The sequence below is a fragment of the Micromys minutus genome, assembly GCF_963924665.1.
Source record: "Micromys minutus genome assembly, chromosome: 31".
In the NCBI taxonomy this organism is placed as follows: Eukaryota; Metazoa; Chordata; class Mammalia; order Rodentia; family Muridae; genus Micromys; species Micromys minutus.
The window spans coordinates 24,376,169-24,396,199 of NC_137966.1; the positions used below are offsets into that span (position 1 = coordinate 24,376,169).

A 20,031-nucleotide genomic window follows, 5' to 3' on the forward strand; every position below is an offset into this window, starting at 1 on the left:
AGCCCTGCTCGTGGCCTGGTGCTTCCTGTACTGAGCAAGAGCAGGGAGAAGCCCGTTTTCTCGTGGATCAGTCAATGGCACCAAAGGGACTTTACAGTAGATAGCGCCATTTTGCAGGGAAAGCCATCTCAGGACAGCAACACACATGCGCTCAGCCTTGAAGTGAAGGAAATGGGTTCTTGGAGAGACTTTTCAGTATCAAATGTAACACAAAATTTGTAGTCATATATACAGAACTAGAAGTGTGTGTACCCCTGCACCCCATGCCTGCTGCCTGATGCACAGGGAGAGGTTGGACTCAAGGCTGCTCCGTCTGTTGCATATTCTAGCTGGTAACACCTCCAGGAAGCCCTGTCTGATCTCATGGTTTTTTTCCCACACTGTATTACCAGCTGCCTGATTTATAGTTCTCTCTGTCCCATGACATCATGGACAACCATGGACAATAAAGGCTGGTTTTTATGGGCAGAGTGAGCACAGAGAATGAACCCATGACAAGCCCTGAGCTCAAATAGTGGAGTTGCTGCATGGTAGCCATTTTTCCATCAGTTTCCTTTCTTGGGTTTTATCTTTGATTTGACTGACAGGTGCCGGCATAAATACACAGATAGCATTCATTGAAAGAGATGGCTGATTCCCAGGTGTCACCTCTGACCTGCCCAGTGTCCTCTGGACATTGGAAAGCTAATGTTAGTAGGACAGTAACATTTTCAGGCATGATGCTCATGCCTGTAGTTCCAGCATCCTGGAGGCTGGGTCTGCAGGATCCTGAGTTTGAGGTCAGCCTTAGCTACATAGAAAGTTCCAGGCCAACCGGGCTATATAAAGAGACCCTGTATCAAAAAACCAAACCAGCTATGACTGATGTGGCACTTGGGGACAGCCTCCGCAATTAGCTGGCCAAAATTGGCTGTCTCCCCGCTTCACCCCTTCCTGGCTGAGCTGGAGAGCCTTGTTTTTATGCCAAGCCTGCTGCTTTTCTAATTGACACTTGACTCACTACCGGGTGTTAGATCTTGTCCACAATGTTTTTAGGCTGTTAGATTGCTTGCGTATCATTATTTAATCTCCCCTCCAGCTTGAAAGGCCTTCAGAATATACTTAACCTGTGTTCCATCTGCTGGTTTTGCATGTGTTTTTGGACAGTTGATTAAAATGGCACCAGAGAAGAGCCCTTCTAGGCTCTTACCCTCTTCTTGAGTAATTGAGAGTAATTACCACCTTCCCCTCCAGTGCTCCCATTCATACTGAGGGCTGGTATTATAATCTTTGGCATCCTGGTGGGGGGGGCGAATAATGTTTTCCAGTATCTCTGAGCCCCAGCACTTGAGTTAGTTTTACTGGCCCCAGCTTTCTGGGCTGCTCAGTTGCTGTGTTTCTCTGTAGCCAAAATCTCTTTCCGAAGCCATGAGATCTAGGGACAAAGAGTAAAGGGCTTGTTCTACTGGGAAACACTGGTTGTGTAACCTGAGCAAGTCACCAGGCTTCTGTGTGAATCAGCTGCTTGGCAGAGTCCTGACACCTCAGGCTCTCGTGGGCTTGCAGATAGTCAGAGCAGGCTGGTTGTTATATATTACACCCAGTGTAAGCTCAGTGCCCTGACTCCATGCTAGCTTTAAAACTGGTCCATAGGGAACCACATTAATTTGGCTTCTGTTGTGGTTTGACTATCAACTGCCCCCACATACCCAGCTGGTGCCACTGTTCTGAAAGGTTGTGGGGCACAGATGTGACACCTGCCAGTCTGGTTCTGCCTCCTGTACCACTCCTGATGCTTTGGCTCCCCCACCCTTCCCCTCAGGGCCAGTGCCACCCCTGTAGATGATCACACTGCAAGAGCATGGCCTCTGCTGGGCCTGCATGGTGCCTCACGCCTTTGCCCTTTATCTCTTCACCTCGTAGAGGAGGGGCTTTTATTGTTTTTGTTGAGGCAGGTCTCCCTATATCCTAGAGGCTGGCAGGCCTCACTCTAGCCTGGAGTGATGCTTGAGCCTAGATCCTGAGTGTGAAGATTTCAGGCTCTGATACTGTTTTAAATTGGAGAACAGCTTCCAACCTGAAGGTACTGTTTGGAGATTTCCCCACACATCCCTGCAAACCAAGACAGGCCACAAACACTAGGGACATCTTCCTGTCATTCTCGCCATAGTGAACCACAGTCCTGGTTCCTAATAACACACTGTCTTGAAGCCTGAGAGCCTTACATGGAGGAATTCTGAACTTGAACTGTCTTGCTTTTTTCCTGCACACCACAGCTGTCAGAGTCCTCTCTGCTGCGTGGGGTACCTGGTGGCTCCTCTTTGTTGCTGTATAGCATTCCACTCTGCAGAGACACCGCAGTTTAAGTACCTTTCTGTTTCTAGAAGCGTAGATGACACTGGTGATGTTTAAACATCTATTCTGCTTTCTGGGGTCTGCACCCAGAGATAGTGTTGCTAACCATATAGTGTGTTGATTTGGCTTTTTCATTTTTAGCTTTTGAAATAGAGTGTCTTTCTGCAGCCTAGGCTGACCTGGGACTTGTGATTCTTGTGGCCCTAATCAGCACCGGGATTACAAACTTGAGTTCCTTGGTATGGTTCCTTGAGAGAAGGGGAAAAGAAGGAACTTATAGAATAGGAAACCCACCCATCTTTTCACCACCTAGAATCAACAACCATGCGCACATTCCGTCCTGTCTACTTCTAAATCAACAACCATGCGCACATTCCGTCCTATCTACTTGTAAGCTCCTAAAACAATATTGCACAGTTTTCTGATAGTCCCCAGAGTACACAGAAAGCTGTAAGGAATAAGCACATATCACCATCCAGAATGAATGGTAATGTTTAGAAATTAAACATCATAGATACAGCTGAGTTCTCATTGCAGCCCCTGTCCCAGAGGAGAGCAGCATGGGCTATTGGTCCCTTTGGTCTCCGCCTTTGTGCTTTTATGGTGGGACTATGAAAATGTATCTCTTTATGACTCTGCATAACTGGTGCTGCTCTTTATGGGCCCTTTCCCAGCTCGCATTCTCAGTGGTACCTTAGGACTTTGAGATGTAGTCATTTAGACAACACTCCCCTCGTCCTTGAGATAGTGCCTCACTAGGTTGTGTCCTGTGTTGACCTTGAACTCACGACCCCCCACCCCCACCTCAGCCTCCTAATTGCTAGGATTATACACCGCCATGCCTGCTTGGTCACTATAGCAGATGTTCCCTATGCCAGCCCCTCATGTCTCCTTGGGACTTGGTGTGCCTGGGTAGACCTGGTGTGAGGCTGTTGGCTGATGAGGTGTCCATTGTTGGACTCTTGCCAGATGGATCCCCAGGTAGCCTGGTGTGCCCACTTCCAGTGGTGGAGGCAGATCCTGCCTCTCATTGGCATGTTTTATTTCTGTTTTGTCTGCACTGGGTCCTCCCCATATTCCCAAGGACTGGGTTACACTAGCTGCTACATTACCCCACTCCTACGCTGTGAGCCTGTGAGCCTGTGAGCCTGTGCCATTTTCCTGCTGGAGAGGCCTTTCTCCTGGTTCCCAGATCTTCATGTTCCACCCTTTGTCTTCGCATCATTTACTAAGGCCTTGCCTGCTCTTCATGTGTGTTGTGTCTACCTGACCTCTGTTGTTGTAAACACTTATTTACATCCAGTCAGCCCAATTGAGGTATCCCAGCTCTTGCAATAACTTCTAAGGAGCTCATGTACCCCTGGGGTTTGCGTATGTCTTGTGTAAGCAGAAGCTAGATTTGCACTTCTCTACATGGAGAACAGTAGGCCCTGAATTTGCTCTTTGTGTGTGCACACACTTGTCCACAGACACCAGAGGTCAACTTTGGGTAGTATTGCTCAAGCACTATGTACCTGGGTTATATGAAAGGACATCTCTTCAGCTAACTGGCCAGTGAGTGCTCCAGGGACCAGGCTGTCTCCATGCTGGGATGATAAAGGCATGCCACTGTGCCATGATTTTAAACTCAGGTCCTGCGAATTGACTCAGGTCTTCATATTCCTGAGGCATTTCTGCCCACAGCACAGCCATCATGTTCTTTAGTGATCATTCTTTAAGGAAATACCTTGATGAATATCGACCTGTATTAGGTTTCTCTAGAAAAACAACTTATTGAATGTACACACACACACAATCTATCCATCTATTAATCATTCCAAATATCATATTGTATGCAATTGCTACACTTCTGCTAACCTACAACAAACAGTTGAAGAAAACCTTTCCTTTACATCTCTCTGGAGCTGAAGTATATAGAGAGATAGAAAGAAAGGGGATTTATTAGAATGGCTTCAGGCTATGGACCAGCTAGTATATTAATGGCTGCCTACCAACAGAAGGTCTAAGAACTCAGTAGTTACTCAGTCCGTGAGTCTGGCTGAGTATCTGAGCTGGGCTTCTATATATGCTTGCACCGGCAGAAGCAGGTTCCAGTGTCAGTGACGGAATGGACCTGCAATGGAAGTGAGAGCAAGGAAGTGCAGAGCATGCTCATCTCTATGTCTCTGTTGCCCTGGTTAAAGGTGTGTCTTCCTGCTTCCAGACCCACATAAGAAAAATTGCTCACCGTGTGCCCAGCCATTTGCGTTTTCCTTGAGCTGACAACCAGGAGTGCCCATTGTGGAAGGGCCAGGAAGGCTTTGCATCTTGAGTAGCAGAGGCCTATTTCTGGAGAGCTGTTTGTCTCCCAGGTCACAGAAGCATTAGGCTCAGTCCCCAGAACATTCTCATCATTTAGTTTCCTGGGGCTTCTGCCTTCTGAGGGAAGGTGAAGTTCTTTTTTTGTAATGAGTTTTGAAGCTTTTTTGAGCCAAGTGCCTGATCCTCATAAAGCTGCTGAAAATGGAACTGTTTTGAGTCACAGAGGAGCCTTTGATCTGGCTCATGGCTTCCCCCATGAACGCCGCAGTCTTCTTCCTATTCGCAGGAAATAAACAGAGCCCTGTTCACATGAGCACAGCTACCCTACTAGGAACGGCAGCTTTTTGTTGCTAACTATGCACAGGTACTACTCACAAGCATAGGCTTTGCCCAAGTGCATTCTCTCATTTAATATCCTCAGCCTCCTGGTGAGCACACCTCGGAGGATAGCATCTGCCTCCCCTTTAGACTGCAGGCCCTCAAACCCTTCTTTCCTCAGGACCTCTGCATGCACAGTTTTTGTTTGCATTTTGCCTGAGCCCCTCCTATAGTGAGTCTTCTCTGTCAAGTTCCACTTGAGTCCTCCCTGCTCATAGGACTCAGCCTTTAGTAAAGCCGCCCGGTTCCTCTTCCTTCCAGTAGCTTTGCTGTGACTGCATGCTCAGTGGTTTCTGTGTGCCAGGAGAAAGGCACCAAAACTTCAGCAAAGGAGAGTATCATCCTCAGTTTGAAGTTTAGAGGTGTCACTTGTAGGTGGGAGATGGGCCAGCATGCTGAAGGCCTAGAAACACAGGGCAGAGCAAGCTAGCAAGAGCCCCTGATGGCTGGAAGGGAGCTTAGAAGACGGAGAACCTGGCAGCGCTGTGGACCCTCAGGAACGTCAGACTCACACGGGTGATGTTGGTCTCCCTGTGAGGCCTAGACCAGTGCTGTGGACATAGCCCCAGGGCAGAATTTGTCAGCCAGTGACCCAAAGGCCACATTCCTCCTGGGATGTGCCTGGTGTCTTACAGTAAGGCTGTAACGGTGATGGTTATGGAAGCAATAGTGACCACTGAGGGGACAGAGCAAATAAATAGGGCTTCCTCTTGCACTTGCATTTTCTGTGGCAGCCATTAGTCTGTGCCTAGTGTAGTGGGTCCGTCCCAGGCATGAGCCATCTGCCTGCTGCTTTCACAGACCACACCTGCTGGAACAGCTTTGGAATTTGTTACCCTGAGGCTCGGGGCTGGCTTCCTGGAAAGAATGCTCTTTTTCCATTTAAGCTTTGTTTGCTTATTTAAAGACTGTGCAGCCATGTGACTAGAATTTACTGACTGGTGTAACAGAATCCGACTTCAGGAATGGCTGGATCTAAAGTCCAGGGCAGTCTCTTGGGGACTCATGGACCCTTGCTTACTGTCCAATAGTTTCTCGCTCTGCCTACGTTTTTCTAAGTTGGTTTTTTTTTTGTTTGTTTGTTTGTTTTGTTTTTTTGTCAGGCAGGATCCTTCTTGGGCAAACATGGCCTGTCTTCCTGGCTCACTTTCTATCAGTGAAGCACCACAAGCAGCAGGAGTGACTGCTTTTGTAATAGATAGCTTCATGCTGGGGTCCTGTACCATGCCAGGTTCAGGCATGATAGCCGAGACTAGCCAAGTCACGTTCCTGACTCAGTCCTGCCTGAACCATGGTCCTGCCGCCTGTCACCTCTTTCTTTGGTAGCTCTGGTGTGTCAGCCTGAGGACAGATGCGTGCGAGCATTGGTGCTCACACAGAGCATATCAGTCCTCACACAGGAGCTTCAGTTGTTTCTGAGTGACATAAGATGGCTAAGAGCTGTGTTGGAAGGGTGGCCCAAGTAATAGTGTTGTCTGAAATGTCACAGCATCGCATTTCTTCAACACAAATACAACCTGTGCACATGGACACACACTTTCATTTGTTGTCAGCCAGAGTGGAATTACTCAGCCCTCCTTGAAAGACAAGAGTGGGCACGGAGGTGACAGGGCTATCAGATGCTGGCAGTCAAGTGTCACTTGTGCCTGACCTTTAACCACAGGGCATCGAAAGTGGCTTTGTGAACCGCGTAATAGACAAGACCCCACTTGGGACAGGCAGGTTGGTCTTTTGGGAAGCTGGACCCACAAACCCATCAGTTAGCTTTCTGTCTGATCCCTACCTTTGCTTCTCCTGCCCCCTTTCTGCTCCTGCCTGCCCCCAGCAGTGGAGGAAAAGAGCTAGTTTAAAGCACAGAAAACCTTCTTCAGGAGCAGCAGTAGACAGGGTTCATGGCCCTCTTACTGGGCCGCCAGCTTGTCTTTGCAGTACTGATCATACTTGACATACTTTGAGTCCAGAAACAGTCAACCCCAGCCGCCACCCCTTTCCAGTAGAGCTGTGCTGTAGAGAACCTGCTGTGTGCCGCTGAGGAAATAGTTCCCAAGCTGGGCAAGCAGTGGCCATGTCTTTCCCAGACCCCTCTATGCCACCACCGAATCCTGCTGACATCTGCACGAGGAGGGGGCTGTGTCCTGTGTCACCCTCCCAGGCCAAACCAGGCAGCTTCTCAGAGGCAGGCAGGACGCGGGCCCTTTCCGGGTGCTGTTCACTTGGGGTCATTCAGCAGAGGGCCTGAGGCAGTGGTAGGGACAGTGCTCACCCTGCCCTGTGGAGTGTTCAGCCCAGTGGAGATAAGAGGTCGGCTCTACACAGCCAATAAGTGCTGCCCATCCCTCTGCAGTGAGCACGTGTGGCTGTTGCGGGGGGTCTGAGCTGGCCAAGAATGGGGGTAAGGACTGCCGAACTGGGAGGTGGTAAGCATGTCACCATTATCTGTATTTCTACCATGGCTAGGAAGGCTGACACAGGACCTGCACTGGCCTTAGGTTCACACCATGCAGTGGGTCCCCTGTCCTCTGTGGAGATTTGAGTTTCTGTGTCCAGGCTCAGGATACTGGTGACCCAAGCAGGCAGATACCTCATACACACATTTGAACTTTTCCACCAAGGTCAGACTGTGCTGCACAGGATGCCTTCTCCCTCGGAACTCTGGGGGTTAGGGCATATAGTTCAAATCCCACCACCAATTTAAATTAAACATCCTGTGGTACTGATGTCCTCAAGTGGAAAGATAATGTTATCTTGCTCCTAAGGCCATTGGCGCCACAGGAGGCATTCAGAAACCTCTGGTACTGGTGTGTGCCATGTTACCTGGCCCAAGTGTCTGTTAATGTCACCCACTCTCCCTCCTCCTTATCAGCTCCACCTAGTGAAACCCATTTTACAGATAGGGAAATTAAGGCCCAAGGGCCCAGTCCAAGATTCCACCTGGTTACCTAGCCCAGGGTTTATCCTGGACTCTAGAACAGAACTACACTTGTTTTTGTTAGACATTTTTGTCAATATGGCACAAATGAAGTCAATAACTGAAGGAGGAAGGTTTATCAGGGCACATGGGTCAATGGACTCATCAGGGCAGTGTGTTAACAGGCCTCAGCCTATGAATTCTTGTTTCTGCGTGTTTGGACAGAACTTATGGTAGCAAGACCATGTAAAAGAGGCCAGACTATCATAGCAGACCACAGAGCAGAGGGCGAGACATGAAATTGGTAACCTATAGAACCCCAAGGACCTGACCCAGTGATCTACTTCCTCCAACTGGATCCCACCTCTGAAAGTTTCTATAGCATCCCCAAACAGCAGCTAGGAGCCAAGGATCTGGATACAGGAGCCTGTGAGGGACATCTTGCATTCAAGTCAAAGCAGTTATTCTCTGGATACAGTGAACTTGTGTGGTGAAACGTAACAGCAGCTATGGCTCCTGGGACTCGGTCACCACTGAAAGTCACAGGCATTTGTCAGGTCCCAGAATAGCTTTAGGTATAGTCTTGGCCTAGCCTTAAGTTTATGAGTTTGCCATTGCTGTAGACATGAGACCTGCCAGTAGACCTTGAGATTAATGAATCAGCACAAAGGTCCATGCAGTGCCATGATAGTGTCCCCACCTCATACCTGAGGGTCACTAAATGGTTAAAGGCAGGGTAAAAACCCCAGATTGGGATTCAGTATTACTACAACACATGGACCCATAACTGGGGTGGTCACCATGGGCAGATCATGGATGCTCCAACATCTGGGCCTGACATGTGTGCCCAGCCCAGTCCATTAGCAGGTATGCCTTCTTCTGACAGTGTGGGCTGAACACAGGAAGTGAAAGCTTTTTGGATTATAATGTTGCTTCAACAGCATCCTGGTGGGGGAAGAGTGAGTGCTAGGCAGGCAGGAGTTAGTGTGGAAAGCTTATCTGTTGAACTGGAGGCTCCTGAATCTGGGGCTGTAGCTTTTGGTAGTGGGTTTGCACAGCATGTGAGGACCTGGTCAGAGCTCTGACTTTGCAATAAGAAAGTAACTACTATTAAATAAGTAAATAAGCACGTGTGTGTCTTAGCCAGTATTCTATTGCTGTGAAGAGACACTGACCACAGCAGTTTCTATTTAGAAAAGCATTTAATTGGAGCTGGCTTACAGTTTCAGAGGTTTAGTCCATTATCAGCACTGCAGGAAATGTGGCAGCCTGCAGGCAGACATGGTGATGGAGAAGGAGCTAAGAGTCCTACATCCAGATTGAGGGCTTTAGAAACCTCAAATCCTACCCCCAGTGACACACTTCCTCCAACTAGGCCACACCTTCTAATCCTTTCAAATTGTGCCACTCCCTAAGCTTTCATGTATATGAACCTAGGGGCCATTCTATTCAAACCATCGCAGTGTGCATATGGTGATACAAAAACTCTCATCAGGACCAAAGACCTGTGCCTGCTTTCCTCAAGATATCTTGGACTCTTTAAGTTCAGCAAAACCAGAGGGGAATCTCAAGTACTTAGGAGAGCAGGTCCCCAGCAAGCAAGGCCAGGTTTTCCTGTGTCTCAGTTGTGGCACCACAAGGGTTCAGCCTGTGACAGTCCCTGAAGCAGAGTGGGAAGATGCCTGTGGACAGACAGACCACCATATCTGACTTTCCCAGAGCAGAACAAGCTTCCAGGACTTCTGTGACTCTCCTTCCTCCAGCCAAGGTGATGGTATTTGAACTGGCTTCCCGTCTTCCCAGTGTCAGCAGGGCAGGGCTGCAGGGTGGATGCTCCTCTGTGGAAAGAATTCTGTCAAATCCCAGCCGGGCTAGTGTTCAGCTCACACTACTGTTAGCAGCATTTGTTTTCTTTAAGTAAGTATCTTGGCACACATGTCCAAGAGATTTGTAATAAGGGCTGTGGCCTTCTGAAGCTGGTCTCAGACCCCAACACCATATTCTCTAGAGGTGGACTCTAGGCATGGCATATGACATTAGAACCTCATAGTACCGCCTGTAGAAATGGGCCTTCTCTCCAGGGTCCAGGGCCTCAAAGCTGGTCCTTCTCATGAGGCCCAGTCTTGTCACTTTGTGTTGTCCATAATCTGCCTGCCTGTGGCTCTGGTCTAACGTCTGACATGCTGGGTGGTTTGGGCTTCCTTAGTGCTCAAGTAAGATGGTGCCAGTGTTTACCACGGTGGGTGCTGGAATGGGCACAGGAGGCCAACTCGGGCTTCTTTACAGTCTGTAAATTCTCTGGTCAGCGGCCTGTCTGCTGCTCCAACCAGTTCTGGGGAGATCCAGGTTGTCCTGGTAAGAGTGAAGAAGCATAGAAAGCACCTCGACTTTTCCTCTGGGAGGCACTGCTGCAGGGTGGAGCTTTTCCTGCAGAAGAAGAGCTGTGTTAGAAACTACCCTGCGATGGGTGGAACCCAAGCACCCATTCTGAGCACAGCCTGTCTTAACATCCAACCTCATTTAGAATGATGCCGAATTTAGTGCTATCCTTCTTTTCTGATGCTTGAAGAAAAATGGACTTTCTGGAAGGAATAAATACTCCCATTAGAACATCCCTGTGCGTCTTGCTTATTCGGTGAATAGCTCTACCCATAACTGATGCTGGTACTCAGACACAGACACATATAAACACCAGCAGATCCATGAACAACACCAGCAAAGGTGTCTGGCAGCTTATGTGCTGGACTCACACCCAGCCCCATCATTTTCAATTTGCATGTTGGCTGCCACCCTTGGAACACAATTGGAATTAACCTGGTTTCTTGGGCCTTTAAGGGCTAGCCTGTGCTACCACCCCCAGGTACCCTGGATGACACACCGGCTGACAGGCCAGCTCAGACATACTGGTCTTTTACCTTCTTCCAGTCTAGCAGCCCTTAGAACCAAGGACTGGTTTCCACATCAGCCTGGCCTTCTTCACCCCATTCTTCTGGGGTCTGTGTGTTCTCACACCTGGGCATGGATCCTGGCCTCCACAGAGCTCTCTGGCCACCAGTCTTCCTTCTTGGTATATCCTTTTCCTATATTATTTATTTCATCCAGTAGTTTTTCAAGGATTCCCTCAGGCACTGTGTGGGGGTCTTATGACACGGGTGAACTAGACAGACAAGGCCTGACCTGTGTGAGATGTGCCATGGACTTGGGGCAGAGGGAGAGATGCCAATGAAGGCAGGCAGGCTAATGGCGGGCAGGCATTGTGAAGACAAGACTATAGGGCTGCTGGGTTTGAAAGGGAAGCCAGGGATCTGGGGTTTTAAGAGCTCTCTGCTTTAATCTTTTCAAACACTGCTCAGTCCACACAAAACAGCCTGTGGGTCAAACCTTGTCTGTAGACTCGTGACAGCACAGCACATGTGGTAAAAATGGTGGGAACTGACTTCTTCACAAGAAGGGCTGACCCCACCTGTCCACATTGCCCCTCACCCTTGGGAGAGCCTCTGGCTGAGGTCCTGGCTTGACACCCCCATTCTCAGAGTAGTCAGCAGGGTGACGTCACCCATGACCTCAGTAGGATTCTAGGCTGAGGCAGAAGGATCACAAGTTTAAGGCCAACCTGGCAAACAAAATGTGAGACTGTCTCAAAAACAGAATCAGAAACATGAAAAGCCTCCAGAAGCAACAGCCTCCTTAAAAATTCAGACTTCATCATTACAAATGCACTAGTCTATAATACCAAATCTTAACATCCTCCTTGTTGGCGGCAGTAATGATATTTGGTTACATAGAAACATGTCCTAATTTTCTAGAATTATGTACTAAGTATTTAAGAATGAAGTATCAAGTGGCTGTATTTGTTCCTTATTTTACCGTCCTGTTTTTTATATAGAGTCTCATGTAGTAGGACAGGCATTCCTCAAACTTACTGCATAGCTGAGGCTGGCCTTGAACTCCTGGTCCTTCTGTAATGGTGCCAGCTGCTGTCTGGGAAGCTAGTCCTGCCTGCAAAGGCCAGACAGACACAGGACAGAGTAAGCAGTGTGAAGCCTTTGGGCCCCCAGTACACACCCAGAGGTGCAGCCGTGGTTTGGACACTGTGCCCACCTTCCGGGCCGTGCCACACACACAGCTTTAGTCACACGTTGAACCTTTTGTAATTGGTAACAGGTTCATATTTTGAAAAACTGTGCAGATAAATTAAGCATGTACTCCCGAGGATAGCAGTGTGGTTAATAACCATGTATGCCTGTGTGGTTACTAGATGAATTATGAACTCCATCAGAGCCAGTGCTCTGTTCCTGGTCTCTGATCCACACGTGGAGTATTGTGGTACCCAAGAAATACCAGCCACACCTGGTGATTCATTCACTCACTCAGCCATTTTTGGGGACACACAGTATTGAGCTGCCTTTTCTATACTTTTTATACTATATAATAAAAATACTGTCTCAGACATCTTTGCCATGGTGCATGTGAAGCCATAAAGATGGTTTGTGCATAGGTGTGCCTCTTGGCTGATGCTTTGATTGATGCACACCCCGCCTTGGGCAGCGATGGATTGAGATAGAACAGAGCATGCATATAGCAAACCCACACACCACTCCCCACTCAGATCCTCTGCCAGTGTCGCCTGATGGTGTACGTTGGACAAGATCCTCTCTGAGCTTAGGAAGCAGGTATACTGAATGTACAGCTTCTACCTTGTGTTCCTAGGATGCCAAATTTGTGGAAGAGAGACGAAAGCAACTCCAGAGTTACCTACGCAGCGTCATGAACAAGGTTATCCAGATGGTGCCTGAGTTTGCTGCCAACCCCAAGAAGGAGACCCTGGTACAGCTGGTGCCCTTCTTTGTGTGAGTACCTGCCCTGGGGCATGCTTCTGGGCACTATGCTCTGATGTCTTTGCACAGTTAGGAGTCAGGAGCCAAAGGCTCTGGGTGTTGCCAAGCTGCGGCCCTGGAGCTGTCAGTGGTGCTGAAACACAGGTTCCACCCTGGACCTGGGCAACCTAGTCTCTGAATGAATATCCTTGATGCTTGTCCATTCAGTGCTGAATTTAAAAATTTTCATTACGTAAGTTTACGTGTGTGTGTGTGTGTGTGTGTGTGTGTGTGTGTGTGCATGTATATGTGTGTGCCACTGCTCATGTGCAGAAGACAGAGGACAACTTGCAAGAGTTGTTTTTCCCCCTCTACCTTGTGGTCATCAGGCTCAGGAAGATGTGCCTATACCCAGTGAACTGGTTGCAGTGCTGGTAGATCCAGGCCAAAGAGAAGATGCCTTTCTTCTTTCAGTTTCCGCTCCCAAACTGAAACATTCAGTGTTGATGTTTTCTATGCTCGGCTCATAGACCCGACAAAGAGCTCTTGATTCTCATCACCATAGACTTGTGATTTCCGTGTTCACTATATACCATCTTAAAATTAGGTTCAAATCCTTTCTTCTCTTACAAAAGTTAAACAAAATGATTAATTTATAAGGAGGAGGAAGGGGAGGTTCATGTCATGCCCCTAGAAAAAGATGACAGTTCAGAGTTGTCTGTTACTATAACAGATAATGTTGTCTTTCTGACCTGGCCCTGGCATCTGTGCCCCCAAGAGGATGGCAGCTTCCTCTTCATTTGTCCCACCACACGACACCTCTCCATGTACCCACGGCTCTACTGCTGTTGTTAGGAAGACGTATCAAGGCAGTGCCTTGTTCCTCTGTTCCAAATGTCTTCATTGCCTGGAACATTTATGTCCTTGAGTTAAGATGACCAGGATCATGAAGTTCTGTGATTCTCATGGTCTCCATGTATGGGAAGTTAATGATACTATTTCTAATATCTTCTCCTTGTGGAAGTCCCAGGTGTGAAAAGCTCCAGAGAAAGGCCTGTGGGTCCCCACAGATGGGTTTGAGAATCTCACTTGGGAAGCCTTGTCTGAGTCTGTATAATATACTGGGATAAAATCAGAGTGTCCTTCTTCAAAACAGTGTGTAGAAAGGCACCTGGGCTGTTCACACCCACAATGGTGCTATAACCACAACTGGGTGGATTTCTACTCTGTCTGTAGGATTTGCCAAGATTTTCCAGTCTGAGCTTTGACCAGACAGAGAGATACTCTTTGCAAAGATCTCAGTTGGAGCTGAGAAGGTCACTCACTGGATTTGGTTGTCTTGAGATTTTGGGAAAAGGCATAAGTCTAATGCATTGTGTATTGAAAGATCCAGTTCAAGATGATAGCAGTCTGGTTGCATTAGTGAACTATTTTATAACATGGAAAGAGAGGAGACATGACTGGTATCAGGGCCCCTCCCAGCACATGGGAAGCCTGGGTAAGATGGTGTCCTCACCAGCCCATGGACAGTCCTAATCCTGCTTCCCATGTGAGCAGACAGTGGAATTTTCTCATCTGTTTAAGTGAAGCAGTTTCCATTGTAAAACAACTAAATGCATCAGATTAAGACATTGAAATAATGTCAGGGTTTCTCCTGAACATAAGATTGATCTTGCCCCATCCCCACCATATGGCACTCAGCTTTGGGCATTGATGACTGTATTCCTAGATCCTCTTGTCTCTTAGATGCTAGCTCAGCCTCCCTGCCATACACATGGTTCTCTGGCTGCTTTCTCACATGCTCACAGTGTCATGGGGCCTGCCTAACTCTGCAGAGACTCAAAGGTATGGCCCTGGATCATGCCCACTCTTTCTAAGGGCCCTTCCACATAAGGGATGGACTTGCGATACCCTGTCTATGAGCCAGACTCTGCTAACTTCCTGTTCCAGTAGCCTGTGGACCTGGAGACGGGGCAGGGATCAGAGCCGATCAGAGGTGAATTCCCTCCTGAATGTGCCTTCAAGTTCTCAGGGTTTTGCAGTTTTGTGTCTGGTGTTGGCTGGAGCCAGCTGCCACATATACTTTGTGGTCTTCGGTGTCTTTGTGTTTGGGAAGATAGCATGGCTTCTGAGCAGCCTGCTATTCCCACAGATCTGAGAGAATCAGCAGGTCCAGTGTGCCCAAAGCCTGCATCACCCACACTGAGGCCGAAAGTGGGACAACAGGAAGTGGGCATTTTTTCTCAATTTTGGATTCTGTACCAGTGTGGCACATGGGAGTGCTGGGGGTCCCCACCTCCAGATAGGGAACAGAAAGATAGCTGCTCTCACTGAGCCCCGAGGAGCCCCGCACTGTCTGTGCTCTCCTGGCACTTTGGAGAAAGGTGGATCCCAAGGAATGTGACCTGCAGAGATTTGCTCAGACCCCTGAGGAAGGCAGCCTGACTTCAAGAGTTCTCTGAGGAAATGGGCAGCACATCACAGGGCTTCAGTGATTTGTTAGGCTGTCACTTAACATATTATCATTAAAATGTATCTTTGAAGTGTAACTCGTCCCTTGAAAGCCGCCATGCCCCTGGGAGGGACAGATGTGGGGAGACCGAATAAAGTAGGTCACAGCACAGACCCCCACTGCAGGTTCAGCAGAAGTGTGGGCCATGTTTCTCTACCCACTGTCGCTTTTACTCCAAACACTGTTAAATATAGTTTCTGCTGCGATGAGAGGAGCCATGTTCTCCCAGAGAGCAATTAAGTTTAGCCCAGGGCCCCAGTGTGCTCTTCCAGGGCCTACTTGAGCCCACATGGAGGCTTTTTAGCTTCAAAAGATGTTTCTGATTCGTACAGCTCAGAACTTTTTATCTTGAGTCGGTGTGGTGGATCGTCAGGAGCCCTCTGGGCTCCACGGTCCTCATTACTTCGGAGTTGTTCAGGGCATCAGTGACGCACCAGCTACAGGCCCCGAGTGGAGAAAGTGTAACTGCACTGGCCTTCGGGGTGCGAAGGATCATGGCTTGCTTGCTGCACTCTGTCCTTCTGCAGCCCTCCAGTCTCATCTGCCAGGTAGCTCTTGTCTGACTTGGACAGGAGGCCACCTCTGTCCTTTGATCTCTATTTAGTCGGGAGAACTGAACCTTGCACCCAACCCTCCTGAGCCGTTGTGTTGTGAGGCTCCCATTTTTCTCCTCTCCGTTTTCATTCCTCCCTGTTTGCCCATCCTGCCTTTGCAGATGCTGACGGAGATGGCAAACAAAGGGGATGCTTGCCAATAAAATAAACACTAATGTGTTTATCTGCATAGGATGTACCACAGGGGCGTACGAAAGCACACTCTGGAAGCATGAATCTGGGGTGCTTATAGACTCTCTAGGAGGTGGGCACAGCACACACTACTGCAGCAGTGCTAGCCTGAGGAGTTCGCTCCAGGCTGTTGCTGGGTCAGTCCAGCCCAAGCCAGCATTGCCTGTTCACGGCACTGGTTGCTGTGAGTGGCTCTAATAGTGAGTGGAAAACATAGAGGGTGTTCTAAGAACAAGTTTTTGTTGGGGCAGTCTTCAAGTCTGACTTTGGAATTGACTTATAAAGACTTCTCTCACTTAGGGATTTGGAGCATTCTTTGGGACGCAGGTTTCCAGGAAACTAGTGAGAAAGGCTGACTTGGGAGTCACTGAGGTGGTAGAGGTGCCCAAAGAGGGAGGAACAAAAAGCAGCGATGGCCAATGTCAGGTGCTGGGACAGGGTAGAGTGTAGCACCAGCCAGGCGGAGGGGAAGCTGGGAAGAAACTGTCAGGGTTGGAGGGGAGTGTTTCCAAAGTTTTTCCTTTGTATGAACAAGCTGTGAAACACACAGTCGTAGAGCATCTAGAACAGCAAGCTGTCCGCTCCTAGGCTGCCAAGTTGGCAGAGGCCTCACAGAGCAGGTGGCATGGTACAACTATGGTGGCATCCCTGCCACCCCATCAGTGTAAGAGTGTCCTGAGTCAGCCATAAGGTCAACATAGGGAAGCTCCAAGGGACCGGGCCAGCTCGCTCTAGGGCAGGGCCTTTCCCAACTGGCAGGTGTGGGAAGCCCTCGTTCTGCAGTGAATAGTGTGTTCAGAAACAGGACCTTTGGCTGTGGGCATGTGTTGCCATGCTGAGATGGTCTGAGTAGGCTTGTTGGATTTTGTCAGGAGTGAGAGGGGTATTGAAAACGATGTGTTCTTCAACTGTGCCGGATACCCTGCGCTAGGCTGGGGCTTCTTGCCATTGGGTCATTAAGACCCACTTGTTCCCTTTGGTGTTTGTGTCCTGACCCTTCCTAGGTGAGAAAACAAACATGAGAATGAAGTAACGCAGTGTGCCGCTGGGGCATGGAATCTGGGAGCACGAGGGAGGACGTGCTTCAGAGGACGCGCTGCAGAAAGCTTTTATGTTCTCTTACTAGTTCACCATTGCCAGGTTCAGGGTTTCCAGTAGGGGGTCCTCTTGCCCAAGTCAGAATAAAGCCTGCTGGGGCATGTGGCTGCTCTCCATTTCCTGGGGAAGTTCCCCGGGTACAAGCTGTGCCTGCTACAGTCCCTCCAAGTGATGCCACAGGAAGCCTACCTCAGCCTGCACTCTGGGGCTTTCAGAAAGGCCTGGAAAACGAGGCTGAGGAAGATACAGTGAGGAGCTTGAGGTTCTGGCATAGTGCGGAGCAGGGCCTCAGATGTCTGCCCTTCACTTACCTGACCTGCTGTTCCTAGCTAGCTTGCTGGGGAACCACAGCCCTTTCGTGTCCCCCGTGTGTCCAGTATGCCCAGGGTATGCTAGATGGCCCTAGAACATTGAGGCCCGTGATCCGGCAGCTCAGCAGCGCAGCTAAGGGGCGGGCATAGGCTGCTACCTGGGGGAGAGGAGCAAAGCTGCTTGGGTTCCTCTTGTTCACGGGCTGCAGGTGTGTCTCACCCACCTGTTCTGGGAAGGCAGGTTGAGAACCTGCAAACACAACAGGAAACAGCCATCCTGTTGCCACTTGGCACAGACATTTGGCACCTTTTTTCTTAAGGGCTCAGTACTGGCATCTGTGGAGATGGGGAGCTTTAGGCTGAGTGTGTCCTGAGGCTGTGTCCTATTCACTAACCTGGTGATTGTGGACTTGCCCCTCTATGGGCTTGTGCCTCCATTTCCCCTTCTGCAAACAGTGTTGGCATTTGGCACGCTGAGGTGGGGCTGCACAAGAGCTGCAGTTGTGACAGGTGCTGGTATCACTAGTGGGGGTGTGCAAGAGGGCAGAGATTGTGTGGTATTCTGAGATGTCAGGGGCACAGCAAGCATGTTCACGACAGACTGCAGTGGTGGAACTCTGGCCACATCACACTGTAGCCATGCGAATGAAGAATGCATAAACCTCCAGTCAGATGTTAGACCTTCAGTGCCTGGTGGCCTGGCTCACTCTCTGCCCTAGTGTCCTTACCTGTAAAACAGGGCTCAGAGTCACAAAGACCTCAGAGGCCTAAGAATATTCAAAGTGTGTGCTTTGCAGGGTGCCATTCTAACTGCAGCCACAGCCTGGCTTCCTGTGTTCAGAGTGTCACTTGAGTCCCCAGAGAATACAGCTCGGCAGCCACAGACATTGCTACAGTTGCCTGCCCTACTTCTTGGCTTTTATTTTTAAACAGTGGAACCTCAGAAAATCCAGTTTGGAGAAAGGGAAGCAGATTAGGTTATTTTTGGCACAATACCCTCCATCCAATTTAGGGTTAGTGAAAAAAAAAAGTACCCCCACCCCGTAATAGCAGAGGTGTGGTGACAGCACACAGGGCGCTGACACCATGGTGCCACACTGTCATGGTGACAGCTTTTCTGTCTGTGAGTCAGGTAGTCACACAGCCTTCCCTTCCAACTTTAAAATGTGCTGTTTAGGGTGACCATAAGTGGTTATCTCACTGGGCTTCCACCGAGATACCCACTGCCTTGATACTGCTTTGCAGAGAACATCAGTCCTAGGTCTTGGTGGCTCCAAGTCTGAGCACTGTTCCCACTTCAGATGAGGCCCTGGAGTTAACTCTCTCTTGGCGGGGCCCCAGATGCCTCTCCTTGGATCACATCTAGGGCAAAGGGAGAGGGTCAGTCAGCCCACACTAACTCACAGGTTGAGCAGGGGTGATGTGGGAGGAAGGGGCCAGTGTGCTGTGCACTGGGGCTGGGGATTCCTTCTCACGGGTTGTGTGAGAAACTTAGAACACCTATGTATTGCTTTCTGCCCCTGCTGAGCCTCCTGGCATGTATAGGATGCCCACACAGCCTGGCTCCCATCCCTGGCAGAGTCACCAACCCCATCAGAGCTCCATGGAGGGGCCTTCAGACATACCTCCAGCTGAGTGGCTGAGTCAACCACAGTAAGGGACAGGCTCAGGCTGTAGCTGGTGAGCAAAGACAGCTAGCTGCCCAGGCTTTCCTCCTGCAGAACTCTCTCTAAGCCCAGGAGGTAAAGAAGTGATGATGGTGGCCAGGGGTTCTGATGGTGCGTCCTGACACTCAGCTGGAATGAACTGACCAGGGAGAGTCATGGAACCTTCTGGTAACCTTTAGTAACTTGCTTTTCCTGGACTCTTGACCCTTACCCAAGAGGCCAAGTTTCACACCAGGGTCATGGTTGAGCATACATACAGAAATGGTGTCATATAAATGGTCTGGAGACAGTCACTGATTCTTCTGACTTCTTCAGCCAGCCATGAAGTGGTTTCCACTCACCCTCTAGTAACTCTGGGGATTACCCACAATGGCTCATTTCCTCCAGTCACCCCTCAGCACAGGTGGGAAATCGGAAACCTGTTGGACGTGACTAGACTGAGAACATAGCCAGCTGCAGGCCTGGACTTCAGTGATGTGAGACTCCACAGCTCAGGCCCTGGTCCTGGGGAGCTGTCCCTGCCATTAGAGAATGAAATGGCAGTCAGGCCACGGAGTGTGTTGGAAGAGAGAGAGACGGCCACAGTCCACCTAAGGGTGCTTCCGCATGATGACCAGTGGTTCTCACCCATGTGGACTGCGGTCAGCAGGAGGGGGCCCTCAGGCCCCCAGCCGGGTCTTCTCATTGCCTACTGTAGTTTCCAGATCATCCATGGCTGCTGGACCACCCCAGTGAGAAAGAGAACCTTCTCTGGAACAAGTTACTTCTAAGAGGGGCCTGAATCAGGGACAAGCTGGGATAGCTACTGTCCAACAGTAAAGGGCTGATGTGGGCCTCTCCCAGGACTCTGATTTTTGGGGTCAGCCCTCCTCAGTGTATGGGACGGGAACAATGAGGCCATGGTGGGCTCAGTCTGTCTT

At 49.4% G+C, this 20,031-nt stretch overlaps 1 protein-coding gene across 1 annotated transcript in view; it reads left to right on the forward strand.

Annotated features, from left to right (window-relative positions):
- Positions 1 to 20,031, forward strand: part of SNX29 (sorting nexin 29) — a 373,799-nt gene that overhangs the window by 343,320 nt on the left and 10,448 nt on the right. The window contains exon 20 of the mRNA XM_080942329.1: positions 12,632 to 12,771. Coding sequence (XP_080798455.1) covers positions 12,632 to 12,771 — 140 coding nt within the window. The remainder of the gene's footprint in view (positions 1 to 12,631; positions 12,772 to 20,031) is intronic.